General features: G+C 33.7%; 1 protein-coding gene across 1 annotated transcript; it reads right to left on the bottom strand.

Moving 5' to 3' along the window:
* Positions 1–10,392: 10,392 nt before the first annotated feature.
* Positions 10,393–14,212, bottom strand: LOC124358545. The gene is made up of 3 exons (XM_046810845.1): positions 13,286–14,212; positions 11,411–11,479; positions 10,393–10,515 (listed from the first exon to the last, which is right to left on the bottom strand). Exons 1-3 carry the CDS (start codon positions 14,210–14,212, stop codon positions 10,393–10,395), a joined length of 1,119 nt encoding a protein of 372 aa, XP_046666801.1.
* Between the last annotated feature and the right edge of the window lie 2,452 nt (positions 14,213–16,664).

Genomic DNA, 16,664 nt, shown 5'->3' with positions numbered 1-16,664 from the left:
GGTTACAACATGAATGAAGTCTACTTAAAATACAATCAGTGACGCTGCAAAGATGGTGTCGTTAAGTTTATACATCAGCAAAACAAACAGAACGAAAAATTATTCAATCAGAACCATCAACGTCTCTCAACTCCTTGCAACCTACTCCAAAAAGTAACCACAAAACGCAGTTATTGTACATTTTAGAAATAAATACAGTAAAAACAACAACTGATTTATTCATTGAAGTAGCAAAAATGAACACGAATCAGTTCCATATTAAGTACATAATTATTAAGTGTGGCAGTACTTACTTTTTATTTGTACTTCGTTATCCAGAGTGACTCAGTTTACCTAGCACTTTGACATGTCTCAAGAGCCTGCACATTTCCGAGGCGCTTAGTTACGATTTATAAACAACTTTACAAAAAAACTGCTCGTTATGTTCTTTGTATAATAGGGGCGAGTTTTTACAGCTTACATAAGGTGTTGCGTATTTAATTATCAACCATTTAATTGCAAGGCCAAGAGTGTTGTACAAAGCAAAACTCAACATGTAATAACGATATCGTAACTTTTCTCGATTGTGCTACTTTGGGACCAAGATGGTTTTTGAGGAAATAAATCTACCGTCCTTGGCAATAGTTCATCCTTTAATTTTGTTCATGTGAAGTGACCCAAGTACAGTTTTATCACTGAAGTATCTGTCTCATAGGAACATGAGATGATAGAGCAGAATGAGAGCACGTGTGGACTGTTGACATGACCGCCTTGGGAGTACTCGGATCGCGACCTCGGCACGCATTTCTTCAACACGCACAGCTTGGGTAATTGTCAGAAACCCCACCGACCCGCCTTGACAGTACCGTGTCGACGGCATCAAGGGCTCTTCGACTGTACTCCGGTTTCCTCCGAATCTCCAGTCGCAGTTCGATCTAAATTTAGCAATCAATCGATCACTGAGACTGGTAATGATCCTACACAAGCTTCTGAATAATCTAGAGTACTCTGCTGAACACACGCAAAATCCAGTTGAAATGTCTGCAGCAAGAAATTTGCTGCAATGAAACTAACTCATGCAACCTTATCTTCATCACTTGTAAATTTCTTTGAGATACATACCTTGTCATTCATCCTCCACTAGAGATATCAAAAATAATTTATCCATCAACATTATCTTCCTCACTTGTAAATTACTTTGAGATACATATCTGTCATTCGTCCTCCACTAGACATATCAAACATAGGTTATCAACCTTATCTTCATCACTTGTAAATACATATCTGTTATTCATCCTTCACTAGAGATATCAAAACTAACTTATCCGTCAACCTTATCTGCATCACTTGTAAATTACTTTGAGATACATATCTTCATTCATCCTTCACTAGAGATGTAAAAAATAAATTATCCATCAACCTTATCTTCATCACTTTAAGGTACATATCTGTCATTCGTCCTTCAATAGAGATATCGAAAATAACTTATCCGTCAACCTTATCTTCATCACTTGTAAATTACTTTGAGATACATATCTGTCATTCATCCTTCACTAGAGATGTAAAAAATAACTTATCCATCAACCTTATCTTCATCACTTTAAGGTACATATCTGTCATTCGTCCTTCAATAGAGATATCGAAAATAACTTATCCGTCAACCTTACCTGCATTACTTGTAAATTGCTTTGAGATACATATCTGTCATTCATCCTTCACTAGAGCTGTCAAAAATAAATTATCCATCAACCTTATCTGCATTAATTGTAAATTACGTTGAGTTACATATCTGTAATTCATCCTCCACTAGAGATATCAAAAATAACTTATCCATCAACCTTATCTTGATCACTTGTAAATTACTTTGAGATACATATCTGCCATGTATCCTCCACTAGAGATCTCACAAATGATCCACCAACTTTATCTACATCACTTGTAAATTACTTTGAGATACGTATCTGTCATTCACCCTTCATTATAGATATCAAACATTTGTCACCCTAAGCTCATGTTTCCTAAATAACCACCGCCCAATATGTAATCCTATAATTGTTTACTTGGCAGAATTTTGAGAATATGTCATAAAAGTATTCTGGAGATAGTAAGAAATTAACGTGCATGACAAACTTAACCGTCGTATATTTTTATTTAATTATTGTATATTGTATTGTTTTTCAATTTAATGATGGTTTTGCCGTAATAAATAAAAGGTATTTAAATTGATAAATAAATAGTCGGTACATCACCAGTTTCCTGTTTTGACGCTATCTTGTTTCTGCCATGACGATCGCCATTATGATTGGCCTCTGGTCTGTTAATGTGGTTGGTCGTTCAGTGCAGATATTTTACTAGTTCGGTTTACATGAATAGTGTTTCGTGTTTACTAAGTGTACGTTTTAGGGGTAGTGCGCATGGAGCTTGCACACAGTATGGTTGTTTGGTTACTTACGAATCAACTGGCACTTCAACATTTTACAATAGAACTTCAACTCTCAAAGCTTTTACTTTTTTTACTTTTCATACCTTGTGAAGAACTATCCAGTTCTTTTGAAGTCTTCAAGAAATGTTACAAATAAAAACTCCTGCAGTCACTTTACTCTGCCTTGTGTTTTTAAGTCCCTCGTGAATAATGAATATTGCGATATTCATGGATATGTAATATTAATGTATTTTAGGACTCCACACAAGTACAATAAGTCAATTAACACTTATAGGGAGGATAAGAGAATGTAGAATATAAAGTGTAAAACGTAGTTTTTTTTATGGATCTCAAAATATATCATGCACAATCCCGTACAACAAACAATAAATACTAATTAAATAAGTACTAATAACATATGTAGAAAATAAAAGTAGATAATTAAAACTAATTTTAATATACCCAATACTACACACATGTGCCGTACGTAATGCATTGCATATTAATGTTATAAATACATGGCACCAACCTCACGATTAAATTTTAAATAAATTATTACAGACACAAACAAGCACCATGGAAAATATTAATTGAGAATGTTGCCTCCTAAATTATAACTATGGCAATTTTCACACCTTTTAAACATAAAATAAAATTAATGTGTAGTAAAGTATTTAAATATGTCTCATAGTAAAGTATTTGTAAAGAAAAAGAAATCTGATAGCATAACTCAACGACCTAGTTGGTTGATTTACTGTCTCTTATTTCTGTGCGTTTTTCCTATCTTTTCAAATTTATAATTTGCAGCTAAACCTATTTTTAATGGACCGCGTCACAAACCTTTGTCACCCTAAATAATAAAGTGATATTCGGGTGTCCATTCTAACTTGATCACCATATTTTGTATCTTAAAACTAAATTTATAGGAAAGTTTAAATGTGGCACTTATTTTAGTGAGAAATTAAGCATACAAATTTAAACATTTAAAATTTGGCCCCCATTTTCCAGCATGGTAGCCATCTTTGAACTTTCTCACGTAATATTTTCTTGGAATTTTGGGCACAAAACAATATTTTAAAACGTTTTAATCCTTGGAAATGATGTGTTTAACTTACCCGTTTAGGAACTAAAGTTTTAAAAAGTGACACGTTTTGGGATGTTCACGGTCAATAGTTGAGTGATTAATTTCCAACGATATAAAAAGCTAATGACGTCATTGTTAAGTGAACTGTTGTTATCCCGTCCAGGATCAATAGCTAATCCTGAATGTAATAACAAATTGCCAACACGATTATACAAATTACGAAAATAATTACCACCATAGTCTAATCCCTGTCAAATCATACGGGGATGGCTTTATATGTTTTAAAGTATTATAGCTGTAGACATTATTGTTATGTATGTATATTTTTGCATTTTTAACCAAGAATATCAATTTTTATCATATCATGGAAGAATCCACAAGGAGTCAGAAGGAAATCTTGAATAAATTTTGAATAAATAATAACACAGGTCGAGTAGTACATCAAATTAAAAGTCTGTATTAAAACACAACGGCACACATCTAACCTCAAACAGCTCAGTCTTGTAAAATTGCAGTGGTTTAAAGTTACAAAAATCAAATAAATGTTAAAAATATATTTGTTTTCTTTCTTTTGTTACTTACAAAATTAAATCCAAGAAATTCGACACAGGATATAAGAAACAATTAACCATTTTGTATGATTTGTACTGCCGAAGTCTCGAAAGATATTTAATTAATAGTAACATACTCGTATCTTTCCGAGCCTTCAAAATTGTGAATGCAATGTTAGAGCAGCCAGTTGTGCAGGGAACGTTCTGATGTATGTAATGCGTAGCACCAGTTTGTGATTTACCAAGCCTCTACAATTTTAAATGCAATGTTAGAACAGCGAATTGTGCAAGAACGTTCCGATGTAAGGCGTGGTATTAATCTGTGATTTACCAAGTGTTTATTTCTTTAATTACAGATACACTCTTTAAATAGTGTACCTGATTGTTTTATCTTTACTTGCAACAATCAACAAATCTTGTTACTATTATGTGATAATATATTTGAAAACATATGTGTCAGTGACTATTATATAAATTATTTGTTAGTTTGTCCTAAGTTTGTATAGAATCCGGTACAAATTTTTATTGCAGGGTCTTCAGTCTGGCACCTTTTTGTATTCTTCCTTCCACTGTGCTATCAGGTACACGCAGTATAAAACTTTGACAACAAAATTTAAGTTACATGAATGTACAAATTACAGTCAACTACATAAACTTTTCTGAGGATTTTTCTAATTGCTCTTAGAGCACTTTAAAATAAGCCATCTTCATTCAGTCAACAGATGTTAAAGTGAAACTACCAATAAATCATATCTTCTTATATATGTGAGTTGGAGGGGGCGGGGCTATAACGTGGTTGGGTATACCATTACCAATCAACAATGAATAAGACAAAACAATAGCCAATATTGCTTCTTTATCACAATATTGGCTACCAGCTTTATTATAATATATCTTCTTTGTTGTAACAATTTCCACTCTTGATTATTTCTGTTGTTTATCTTTTTATACTTAGATGTTGGTACGACACTTTTGTAAGAATTTTTATCTTGTCAAATCATTTATGATTTTCACCATGTGTTCCAAGAGAAACCATAACAATATTCAAGAAACAAGATAACTAAAAGAATAATATGAAATTATTAAAATGCTAATAACCTTCTTTGGAATGAAGAGGCCATAATCCTTTGTTTGAAGTTTGTTTTTGGTGATGGAAGGATTGTAAAGGAAACAGTAGAGGTCAATATGATGACTGTTTTGTCATATTGGGTCACTGATGGTTAAGTTGTCAAGCCAACCAACCATGTTACAGTTCCGCCCCCTTCGATTCACCTGTGTAAGCAGGCATGTGTATTGGCAGTTTCAGATTAGCATCTCTTGATTGAAGCTGACTCTCCATGTTTCTAAGCAATGTCAACTGGAACCGGAAAGCTTATATGATGGTCACGTCCTCCGGTTTCTGTGTAACCCTAAGAACTAAGTTTATGATTAATAACAAAATCCTGAAAAGACAATATTTCGAGTACTGTCAGACTTTCAAAATGTTGTGAGACAGTATTTCTAAATATAACCTAAGCAGAATAGATTTACCAAAACTAATTTTGGTGGTCTCGGAATATAAAATAGTTTAGTTCCTATTTATATTCCAAAAAAGAAGCGACTTATCGCTTTTTAAACCTTATTCTGTCCGTCCTCACGGGCCTTTAAAAATAAATCCTAAAAATAAAAATATCTCCTACAGTCCAATGAGGAAACAGTCACATTTTCAAGTTAAACCATAAAAATGTATTATCTGAATTATACTTATGACTAAATCTCTAAAATAAAATTATGTTCTAACAAACTTGCAAATGAAAGGTGCACTTATACCGTTAAACGCTGAAATAAAAATTTGTTTATACACAACTTTAGGTAGGTATAAATAAGGTTTTTATAGTAAAAAGCATGTAAATGCCAAATACAGAAATCTTTTTCAGCAAAGTAACATTTATTGGTGTGTACATGTTGACATAACACATTATAGTACAGATTTACTTGATTACAGATCATATCAAACCAGTAAAATACATATATACACCAATATTCATTCATCTGAGATTATCCAGTTTGCAAAGTCACTCAAAGGTAGATAAGTGTTGTATCCTTGAAGAGTAAACTAACTGTAAACAATTTCCATTCTAGGGTTTAATATTCTAGCTGCAATATCACTATAAGGTAGCTGATCGTCATCTCCATGAACTGTAACAGCAAAAGCAAATCATAACAAGTTACATTCAGGATATCAAGCACAATAAATAAATAAAATATTCCCTGAAGACGTGTTACCAAAACATCTTTTTAGTAGAGCACTTAACATATGAAACAAAAATAAAATTTAAAAAACATTTGAAAACAAGAATAAAATTTACTAAGAGGAGCAAATGCTACAGTCTCATAAAATTCTTTTAACTATTTATATAGCAGGTAAAATCAAAAAAGTTTTGGAAATTATCAATTTTTTATTAAAGCAATGGTTTGCTGACGGGGAAATTTCTCTTCCCCGTGTTTAAGAACGTATACATAAAAGGCATAACCATTTTCTTGAAGATTACACTAGCGTCAAAGATGACATTCACATTGGAAGTGAATGCTCCAATACTTCCACCATAGATGGCAATTGATGGCGATTGTGATCAAGAAACCATCTGCATAACATTACAACTACTGATGCTGTTGCTTCAGAACTACAATATCATTCCTTATAAACTTGTAATTGCACATGTTTTGTTCACAGCATTCTTTAAACATGTTATTCTTTGGAGGAAAAGAAGTGAGAATTACAATTTTCCTGGGAATGATTGACATAGGTGATGATGGTGATGATTTTAATTATTGCTTTTTGAAGAAAGATATGATTATGACATGTTATTTCTACACACACCATAACATACTATGGTGGGAAGGGTTGATTTAATATGAATGTTCAACACTTTTTGTTGATTGCAGTGTCTGGAATCTGACAATATCACAGTGCTGCACTAAACACAAAGTGAAATGGAGCTGAAACTAAACATTCGTATTGAATTAACCCTTCCCACCATAGCTATGTTATGTGTAGAAAACCCCCCATTTGCTTTACCATGATTAGTGATCATGTCTAAAACATTGTGTACCTAATAAGACCATAAGAACTACATTTTTGTTTAGATGTTTCTCAAGACTACATTCAAACAATGCAGAATTCGTTTTGAGCTTCTCAAAAACTAATTCTTTGGATCTTTTCAGATGGATATTGCTCCAGATTCCAGGAGTCAAGTCATTCCTATGATGTTTTCTTTACAATTCATGAAAAACATCAGTTACACTGTTTTAAAGGTGACTTTCAAATTGATAATAAATAAACACAACTCTTTTGTCAGAAACGACCTGCAGCTTTAACAGAAAGTAGTAAAAGGCTTGACGTTTTCACAGCAATGCTTATGACTCAAGGAAGGGGAGTTTCCTTCAGCGAACCGTTACTTAACCCTGCGGTGCTCGCGCGGGCTACATGTGTAGCCCAGTGTAATTTGTTCACCCTACTACTAGGAGTGATATGTTCCTAGGAGGGTCGGAGCCTCAGTACCTTCAAACCAATAGCTGCTCAGTCCAGTCAGTGTGCTCTTGCACTGCATCAAGAAATCAAGAAATTTATTGCAACATAACATCCACAGTTATACAACTATACATGTTGTGTGAACAGGTTGCTTGTCAATAATACATACTATATGGTAAAAAACAGTTTGTACAACATTTCATACATTAACAATGCTCCTGTCAAACTCACTAAAACTACACAAGCTGCAGATTGTCCTGCAAGAAATTCAGAAATATTATAATAGGCCTTATTAATATATTAGAGTAAAGGTGTCCGTGTGGTTTTACTTCAAAGTGGTCTGGGCTACAACTGTAGACCGCGCGATTGTTTGTGTCATGAGTAATCCGAAGTGTGCCAGATTGACTAAACGAGATATTCTTGATGAGTTTGACAATCCTTTAAGTTCTGATGAGGAGGATTGCGTTGCTGTGGACAGTGATGATGGAGAAGAAGAAGAATCATGTGGAAGAAGAAATCCATTTACCCATGAAGAAGATGCAGAAATGGCGCCTACTTCCCCTTCCAGTCCACAGGACATGAGTGAGTGTGATAATGAAGATAATACTCCTTTAGGTAATGTTTTTTATTCAAAGGACAAGCAGAAGAGAGTGATGAAGTGGAATAAGTGTCCTCTTGATCCATCTAACATTCGTACAAGTGCATCAAACATTGTGTTGTGATTGCCCGGGCCTAGAGGTGAGGCTCGGAACACTAAAACTGAGATTGATTGTTTTAATTTATATTTTGATGATGATGTTATAGAAATGATAGTAAATGGAACTAACATTTACATATTAGGTATAAAAGACCAATTTGAGCGTGAAAGAGGTGCAAGACCAATATATAAGACTGAAATTCATGCTTTTAAAGGAATTCTACTTCCCTCTGGTTGTTTGGGCAGTTGAAGGGACACACACAAAGCATATTTGGGACAATAATCGTGGAAAGTGGTGTAGAATCGTGTTACTTGACAATGAGTGAAAATCGTTTTCATTTTCTAATGAGGTGTATGCGATTTGATGATATTCGAGATCGTCCACAAAGAAAAGCTGTAGATAATCTACCACCTATTAGATCGTTTTTTGAGGTAATTGTGCAGAAATTTAGGACGTTCTTCACACCCAGTGAGTATTGCACTGTTGACGAACAATTTTTCAAGTTTACAGGCAATTGCCAATTCAAAATTTACATTCCAAGTAAACCAGGAAAATATGGGATCAATGTTTTTGCCTTAGTTTGTGCAAAAACCATGTATGTGTGTAATTTAGAAGTTTATGTGGCTAAGCAGCCTCTAGGACCTTTCAATGTGTCACAGTCTGCAGAGGACGTAACAATTCGAATTTGTGAGCTAGTTGCAGGAACAAATCGGAATATTACAATGGACAACTGGTTTACTTCAATACCTTTGGCTGAAAAATTATTTGAAGAAAAAAGTTGACTATTGTTGGTACGTTGAGGTCTAACAGAATTGGCATACCCGAAGATTCTTAGGGCAAATAAAAAGCCGAGAATTATATTCCTCAATATTTGCACCCCACAAAAAAAAGACTTGTATCTTATTGCCCGAAGAAAAAAAGGGCAGTCGTCCTACTCTCGACAATGCACAGTGACCAAACCATTGGTCTAGACAATGGGGAGTTGAAAAAGCCAGAGAATAGTTACATTCTACAATCGTACATAGGTTGGAGTCGGTGTAGTTGACCAAATGTGTGCTAAGTATGATGTATCAAGAAACACCAAGCGCTGGCCTATGGTAATTTTTTTTGGGCTTGTGAATAATGCAGCAATAAATGCTTCACGCATCTACAAAGTTCAACAATATGGACACTTCAATGCCTAGAAGGGAATTTCTAGACCATCTTGCTTGGGAACTTTTTCATCCCCAGATCAGAAAACGCCTGGAATCCTCAGTGTTACCCACTGAAATGAAAATTCAACCTATCCCACAAGACATCAGAGTGGACCGTTGCTATTTATGTGGCAGAGCACGTGATAAATCTGCACGGAAATGCTGTGACAAATGTGGCTACAAGATTTGCCCCTGACCACTCTTCGCTTGTTTGTCTCATTCCTGTCGCAACAGTGAATGAAGAGTTTTATGTTATAGTCTACAACAAATGAACCTTATAATGTAAATTCAAGAGTTTTTGTAAAATGAAAAAGATTCAGAAATGTACATATAATGGTAAGATATTGACTTTTATGTAAATAAGCAATTTAAAACTAATTTATATATTTTATTGATTTTGTAATAAACATGTTTATAAGTGAAGTATTTTTCCATCATTCATGTCCTGAACTTTTTTTAAGTTTTACGACCTTAAAGATAGGCAATTTTCAAAACCAGCAAAATACAGAATAACGTAACTTTACAATTTTATTTTTTTGATTTAAAAATTGTTGTTGTGTAATACATTGAAACATTAATTTAAGTAAGAATATATGTTTTAAATAATAAAAAATATCTAAAACAGTGCTAAAGTTAAATGTCCTTGTACAAAAAACAAAAAAAAGTCGTGGGCTACAACTGTAGCCCATGCGAGTATTGGCGTAAACAAAACATCACGCGAGTAGCGCAGGGTTAAATGTAGGATTTCAGGGAACGTTTAAACACTTCCTTGTAGATATTTCATATTTCACAAACAATGAGTTATTCAATATCAGAGAACAACACATGTCCTAATTGAATTAAAATTCCAAAATCCTAGTAATTTTTAAAGATCTCTCTCATAATAATTACTTTTAGACATTAACTGGCATTCTGAAATACTTTAGTGCAAATTGCTAACAACTATGTCATATTTTATATTTGTATGACATCTACTCTAATACAAACCACGACCAACAGAGGCAGGCCAATGTTGAACAGACTGAGGACTGACAAACACATTTTACTACTGGACATCTGCACTAGTGTCTGTTTCACCTGAAACATTCATCATAATACTGTACTGTTACCTGAGAGATATTCTACTTATATTGTTTTACTTCTGGATACAATAATAATAAATTCTTTATTTTCTCAATTTGCAAAATACTTTAGCAATTTCATAAATACAATCATCAATACATAAATAAATAATACTCTTTTACATAAAAAACTTAAATAAATAAAATGTCCTTGCCAATTATGACCAAAAAGAAAAAGCAAAACTCTAAATACATACAAACAAAAAATAAATCTTAAATAGACTATACAGAATAAAAAAAATTAAAATTACTTAACAATTAATGCTTTTATTATAGAACAAAGTACACACACACACACACACACACACACACACACACACACACACACACACACACACACACACACACTCTCTTATATTTTATGATTGCTTTCAAATCAAGAGTTGTAATGAGCAAAAAATAATTCTCTTATGAAGAAGTAGTGAATTTATGATAATAATTATTGTAGTTGATATTATATCAAATAGTATAAATAATTGAAAAATACTACTAATTGATAATCAAATTACTAATGTTGAATTTTAATCAATGAATCAAGATTTATCCAGAGTCAATAACCATTCTTTAATTCCTTACAAGAAAATTCTGCTACAATGAAATTGCTTGATATCATTAGGTAATTTATTAAATATTCTTGGTGCTATAAAATTCAAAGTTTTGGTAAAATAAGTGTTATTTGGTTTTGGTATTGGAATGTGATTTGCTGATCTTAATTTTTGTTTATATTCTAACGAATTCTGTGGCATGTTACCACTTTTACAAAAAAATATTTTTAAAACTTTATAAACAAAAATATATAGTTTAAATACGTTTCTTTTGGATATTTATTAAATATTCGGTGTGATACTTACTTCTTTTCTGCAAGAGCAAGTCAGGTTAAAGCTCAACATACGACTGACGTAGAAAGCTGATCTCTCCGCCTGTGGAATAAAACTGATCTCATTAGACAATACAATAATATAGAGTGAAATATAGTTTTGTTCATGAATATTCACTAAATAGTCACAAATCTCTTTGTGTGTTATCCTAACCATTGAACAAATACAGAGGTTTACAAGAATGAACATTTTCTAAGAGAACTTGAGCCAAAATGCGTTAGATATTTACGTTCAACTTGTTATGGATCAGAAACGCACTGGTTCTGACCCCTATGATACTTCTTATCCTCTTATTATTATTTAGTATAAATTATCAAAAAATTCAGACTTAATTTTCATATTCCTTTCTGTAAACTAACATAAAAAAACAGGTAGCCAAAGTTACCAAGTGGAAATGTCACGGTTTTTGTCACATACCTCTTGAAAAAGATCTTTAAAAAAAAGATAACTTATTTCTCAGTTAATAAACGGAAAATAAGAGAAAAAGAAATACTTAAAAAATTGTTGAATAAGTCCCAGAAGTACTCAGTGTTCTAACTCCTCCACGTACCCCCTCCCACTCCCCACAACCATGTGTTGGCTGGAAATATCTTGTGCTCAGAACGATGGTAACTACAGAACAAATAGTCGTTCCGTTTTCGAATGCACAAAATAAATTTTGTTATATGAGTCAAATATAAGACACTTTTACCAAGAGATCTAGTAAGAAAGTATAGTACAGAAGGTGCCTTTCTAAGAACATGCAAGAGTGCTTTCACTAGTTCCAGCGCAGGTTATCCTTGTGTCAGGCACACCTCTCAGAAAAATGTTTGAAGAATCCCAAAGAAATTCCAGCACATCCCATATGATTCTTCACAACAAGCTGCTGTGAGTCTGATAATTGAGAGTCAATTATCTAGTATGTTCTTGAAATACATCTACTCATGCCTTACAGACTGCAGGATCTGTAGGCACTTGTACACGAGCTGCTGTGAGTCTGATATGAGAGAATCCATTATCTATAGTAATATGTTCTTGAAATACTCTACTCATGACCTTACAGACTGCATCATCTTTAGGCACTTAAACGTGCTGACAAAGGAAACATCTGGAATTTCTTGATGTAATCATGACATAGATGGGTCATGATGAAGCCTTCTCAGTTATAATTTCTAGTAGTAATCTTCCACATTAGTGATCTTGTCAATCACCATAACGAGGAATAGGAAGCCCATGGTAAACAAATAAATATCTAGACGATTACCCTTGAGTGAATTTGCGACCTATGTCATCTGACAAGACAGATCTTTCTTTCTACAAGATCAATACTGGGACAGGACAAAAATATCTTTAAAATAATAGAAACCTTTTCCTCTATTGGCTGTGAAAAATAACTAAGGTATTTCATCATAGTCCACAAGTACCACCACAATAAGTAGGACTGTGACAGCATTGTTTCTTAATTAACTAAAGAACAGTAGTTTTGAAGAATGCAGAGTGGTGAATTGGTCCTGCATTGATAAAATCTAGCTATCATCGTTCCTGGAATTGACTTTTTCTGAGAATACATCTCCTCAATTGTATTTTGTTCTATCACTACCCACAATAGTAAATTATCTTAAATATCAGATAACGAGGAAAACCAGTGCATGCAGGAATAATGTATTTCATCAGAATACTCCTACTTCTACCTTGATAAGCTGCTGCTTATCAAGCATTGTTTATTTTTTTACTGATACAATTTTATCTATTTAGCTTCATAAAATATATTTATTCTTTTCTTGAAAGACTGTGTAAATTTCAATAGGAATGGGTTAGCGAATTGAACATAAATTTGGAATTATTGCTTTGGTCAATGACCGGACTTACATGATGAGTCGTGAGATGTGACACCCACACCAGCAAGAACAGTTGGCAGACACTGGTGAGTATGTATCCCAGCAGCGACACCACGTACAAGCCCATGTGTTTTATTACAGTGTGCTTCAAACAGGCGTTCAGGATAAAATATGGGTCGATAACTATGTTGATGAATAGGCGTCCAAAAACAAATAGAAGTTGGATTTCAGAGAATGAGTTGACTTCTTGCACAGTCTGACAGAGCAGGTGATGTGTCTGACGTATCTCTTCGACCACGTGACAAGGCAGGCCATCGGTGAACTCGTAAGTCGTAAGCTCCACGATGACGTTCAACCTTTGGAAGCCTTGAGCGAGTGACATCACGATTCTTGCCAGCATCATCTCAAACAAGACATATATTATACTGAACACGTAAAACGGCATCATATGCCAGTAATACAGCAGATCGTATTCTTTCCAGATGTAGTAGGTCTGGAAAGGTATCAGGAATAGGATCATGTATAAAACCATTCCTAGGGCAACTTTATTCACATATTCTCCTGACTTTTTTCTGTGCACTTTATTGCGTATGAAATACTTTTCAGTGGTGACAAGATTTGCAATTATCTTGGTGAAGTGGCCGAGCCAACAGTGGACGACCGTCACCAGGAAGATGGCAGCGGAGCCGATCTGCAGACTCAGCTGGTTCATCCACATGATCAGATGCTTCAGGTCGTCGGTGACCGTCATGGACATTAAGTTGGTCAGCAAGATGGAAGCCATGTGTCCGTAGATGACGGAGAGGATTGCCACAGATCTCATTGACGCAGGCCAGCTGATCTTCATGCGACCAGGTATTACGATCTTCAACGGAAGAAGACCTATCAGATTATATAAAGGGAAGAACCATCTAGGAAACATCATCCGCATGATCTGCATGTCTGTCAGTTCCACCATAATTATCACACAGATATAACAATTATTACGATTTGCGTGTACGATTATTGTAATCAAAAATGGTTGATCATCGTAGAAGCCAAACCAATTATCATTGAACAAACTTTAGTTCCAGACAGTTTTAACTTAAATTGAACGTATTTTAAATGCGTGCACTAACGTCCACAACCATTTTAAATTGTATAGGATTAAAGTTAAGTTTAGATAAATTATAGATAATGCTACAACATCAAAATATCAGGTCCAGTTCATTGAACATTTGAATGATAACTAACTAATGGCTTGTACTATTTCATAATTAGATAAAGTAAAAGAGTATTCTCTCAGCTGAATGGATGAATTGGAACTGGCATTACTTCCACTGTAGTTTTTTCAAAAAGAATCAGTTATTATAACAAACAGTATTTATTATTACAAAATAATTGTTAAACAATGCGAGTGTTGGATTGTCATTCGTCAATGTCTAACTGTTAATTGAAACTTATTGTAAACTCCCAATTATTATTAGAAGAGCTACACCATTATTGGATTTCGACTATGCATAACAGATTGCATGTAATTGTCATTCTATTGTTCTTTCTACTTTCTTTGCATTTCATTCAATATTTTTTATTTATTTTGTCTGCTACAATAGTCACTTACTATGTTGGTTGCGCAAAATTAAATTGAGTGTCCTTGAATACTGGCATTTATTGAGTGGATTAAAAGTGTTTGGTCATTAAATGCATTTCTTACTTACTTGTCAAAAGCTCTTTGTTTGCCAAACAATAACAGGAATATACTAGTTTGCATGCAAAAAGAATTTCAGTTATTTTTTATAAAAATTTATAACTACACGTGTAACTATGTCACATAATTTTACTAAGTTTAGTTTATTAACAAAAGATTTACTCTGAAATTTGTTCTCTGTCATCATAGTCACCCATAAGGCGACTGTAAAAATGTTCACTATGCTCAACTTAGCCCAATGGATTTTGTCTTATTTATGATTACTAACTTCTTGTTCTATTAAACTGACTTCATACATTTTCTTAAATTTTTTTCAATGTATAGAGAAATTCTATCAAATTTATTATTTATTGAGTTCATAAGTGTACATGGAATGACGACAACTTACACATCATCATCATCATCATCTGACGTTTCCGTTATCACGGGTCGTCGTACACAGCCTCCTCCACTTTTGTCTGTCATTCCAGGTCTCCGCTTCCTCCACCTGCATTTTCTGTAGTCCCCTTCTCTCTATGTCTTTCCACACTTGGTCCTCCCATCTTCCTCTCGGTCTTCCTCTTGGTCTTCTTCCTCTTTCCTCCTTCTCCAGTGCTATTCTAGGCATTCTATTATCTCCCATCCTCTTCACATGCCCCATCCACTGTATTCTTCTTCTTTCCATTGTCTCTTGCAGTGAAACTGAAGGAACGAAATAACCAGAGAAAGATTGAAGGTAGTTTCACTGCAAGAGACAACTTACACATAAACTTCATAAATATTCAAGAACCCAAAAACTTTTGAAGTTGTTACTCTGAATCATTACAGCTTCATGCTGGATTTTCTCAGAAACATGGCACCTAAGCTCATTAAATAAAAATTACAATGTCTCTGCAGAAATATTTTTTGAATACATTTGATGAATGTAAGGCTGATTGTACAAAATAGAATACTACTATTGTAATAGTAAGAATCTATTGCGCATGTTTCCTTCAAGGTACAATATTATATTATTTTTTAAACATGTCTTTTAATTTGTAACGTAAAGAAATAATACAATATTTGTAATTAAAATAAGCCAACTTCAAAAGTTGAGGAGTTAAAAATTAAAAAATAATTATAATATGAGAAAACTAAAGTTAATGAAGGCCAATAAAGATATAATTTTTATTTTGTTACCTGCACCCATCTGAGATCTTCAACACCTTTCCAATTTAACAATGCTTGTCCTTCATCTGGAACATTGGGAGAAAAGCAAACCCTGACTACTTTATATCGCAGGGAATAAATCAACACAACTTGGTCAGTGAAACAAGAACTAAAGAAATATCTTCAGATGGATGAATCCACATAAAAAATGTACCAGAAGTTGCTGAACATTTAAATCTTTCATTTTGCAATTATAGAAAAAAAAACACTAGAGAATCAGAATTACCTGAGGAAACAACCATAATTACCCACTCAACAGGCAACAATACAACAGCTGGTGAACTCTGAAAATACAAATGCAGAGAAGCCAATGGCAATTATTAGTAAACGGAAAGCAAAAAACCTATAAGGCATTAACGAAGTATCCTCAAAAGTTATTAAGTTCTTTGTAATGAACTAGTTCCACCACTAGTGGAGTTAATAAATAACTCACTCAGACAGGACACTTCCCTTACCATTAAAAGTAACTAAAATTTACCCTACATTCAAAAATGGAAGTTCTTAACAAGTCAGTAATTACAGGCCTATCTCCTTC

Source organism: Homalodisca vitripennis, chromosome 3 (assembly GCF_021130785.1).
Source record: "Homalodisca vitripennis isolate AUS2020 chromosome 3, UT_GWSS_2.1, whole genome shotgun sequence".
NCBI lineage: Eukaryota > Metazoa > Arthropoda > Insecta > Hemiptera > Cicadellidae > Homalodisca > Homalodisca vitripennis.
The sequence above is the reverse complement of the archived record's forward strand: the minus strand, read 5'-3'. Positions and strand labels throughout refer to the sequence as shown.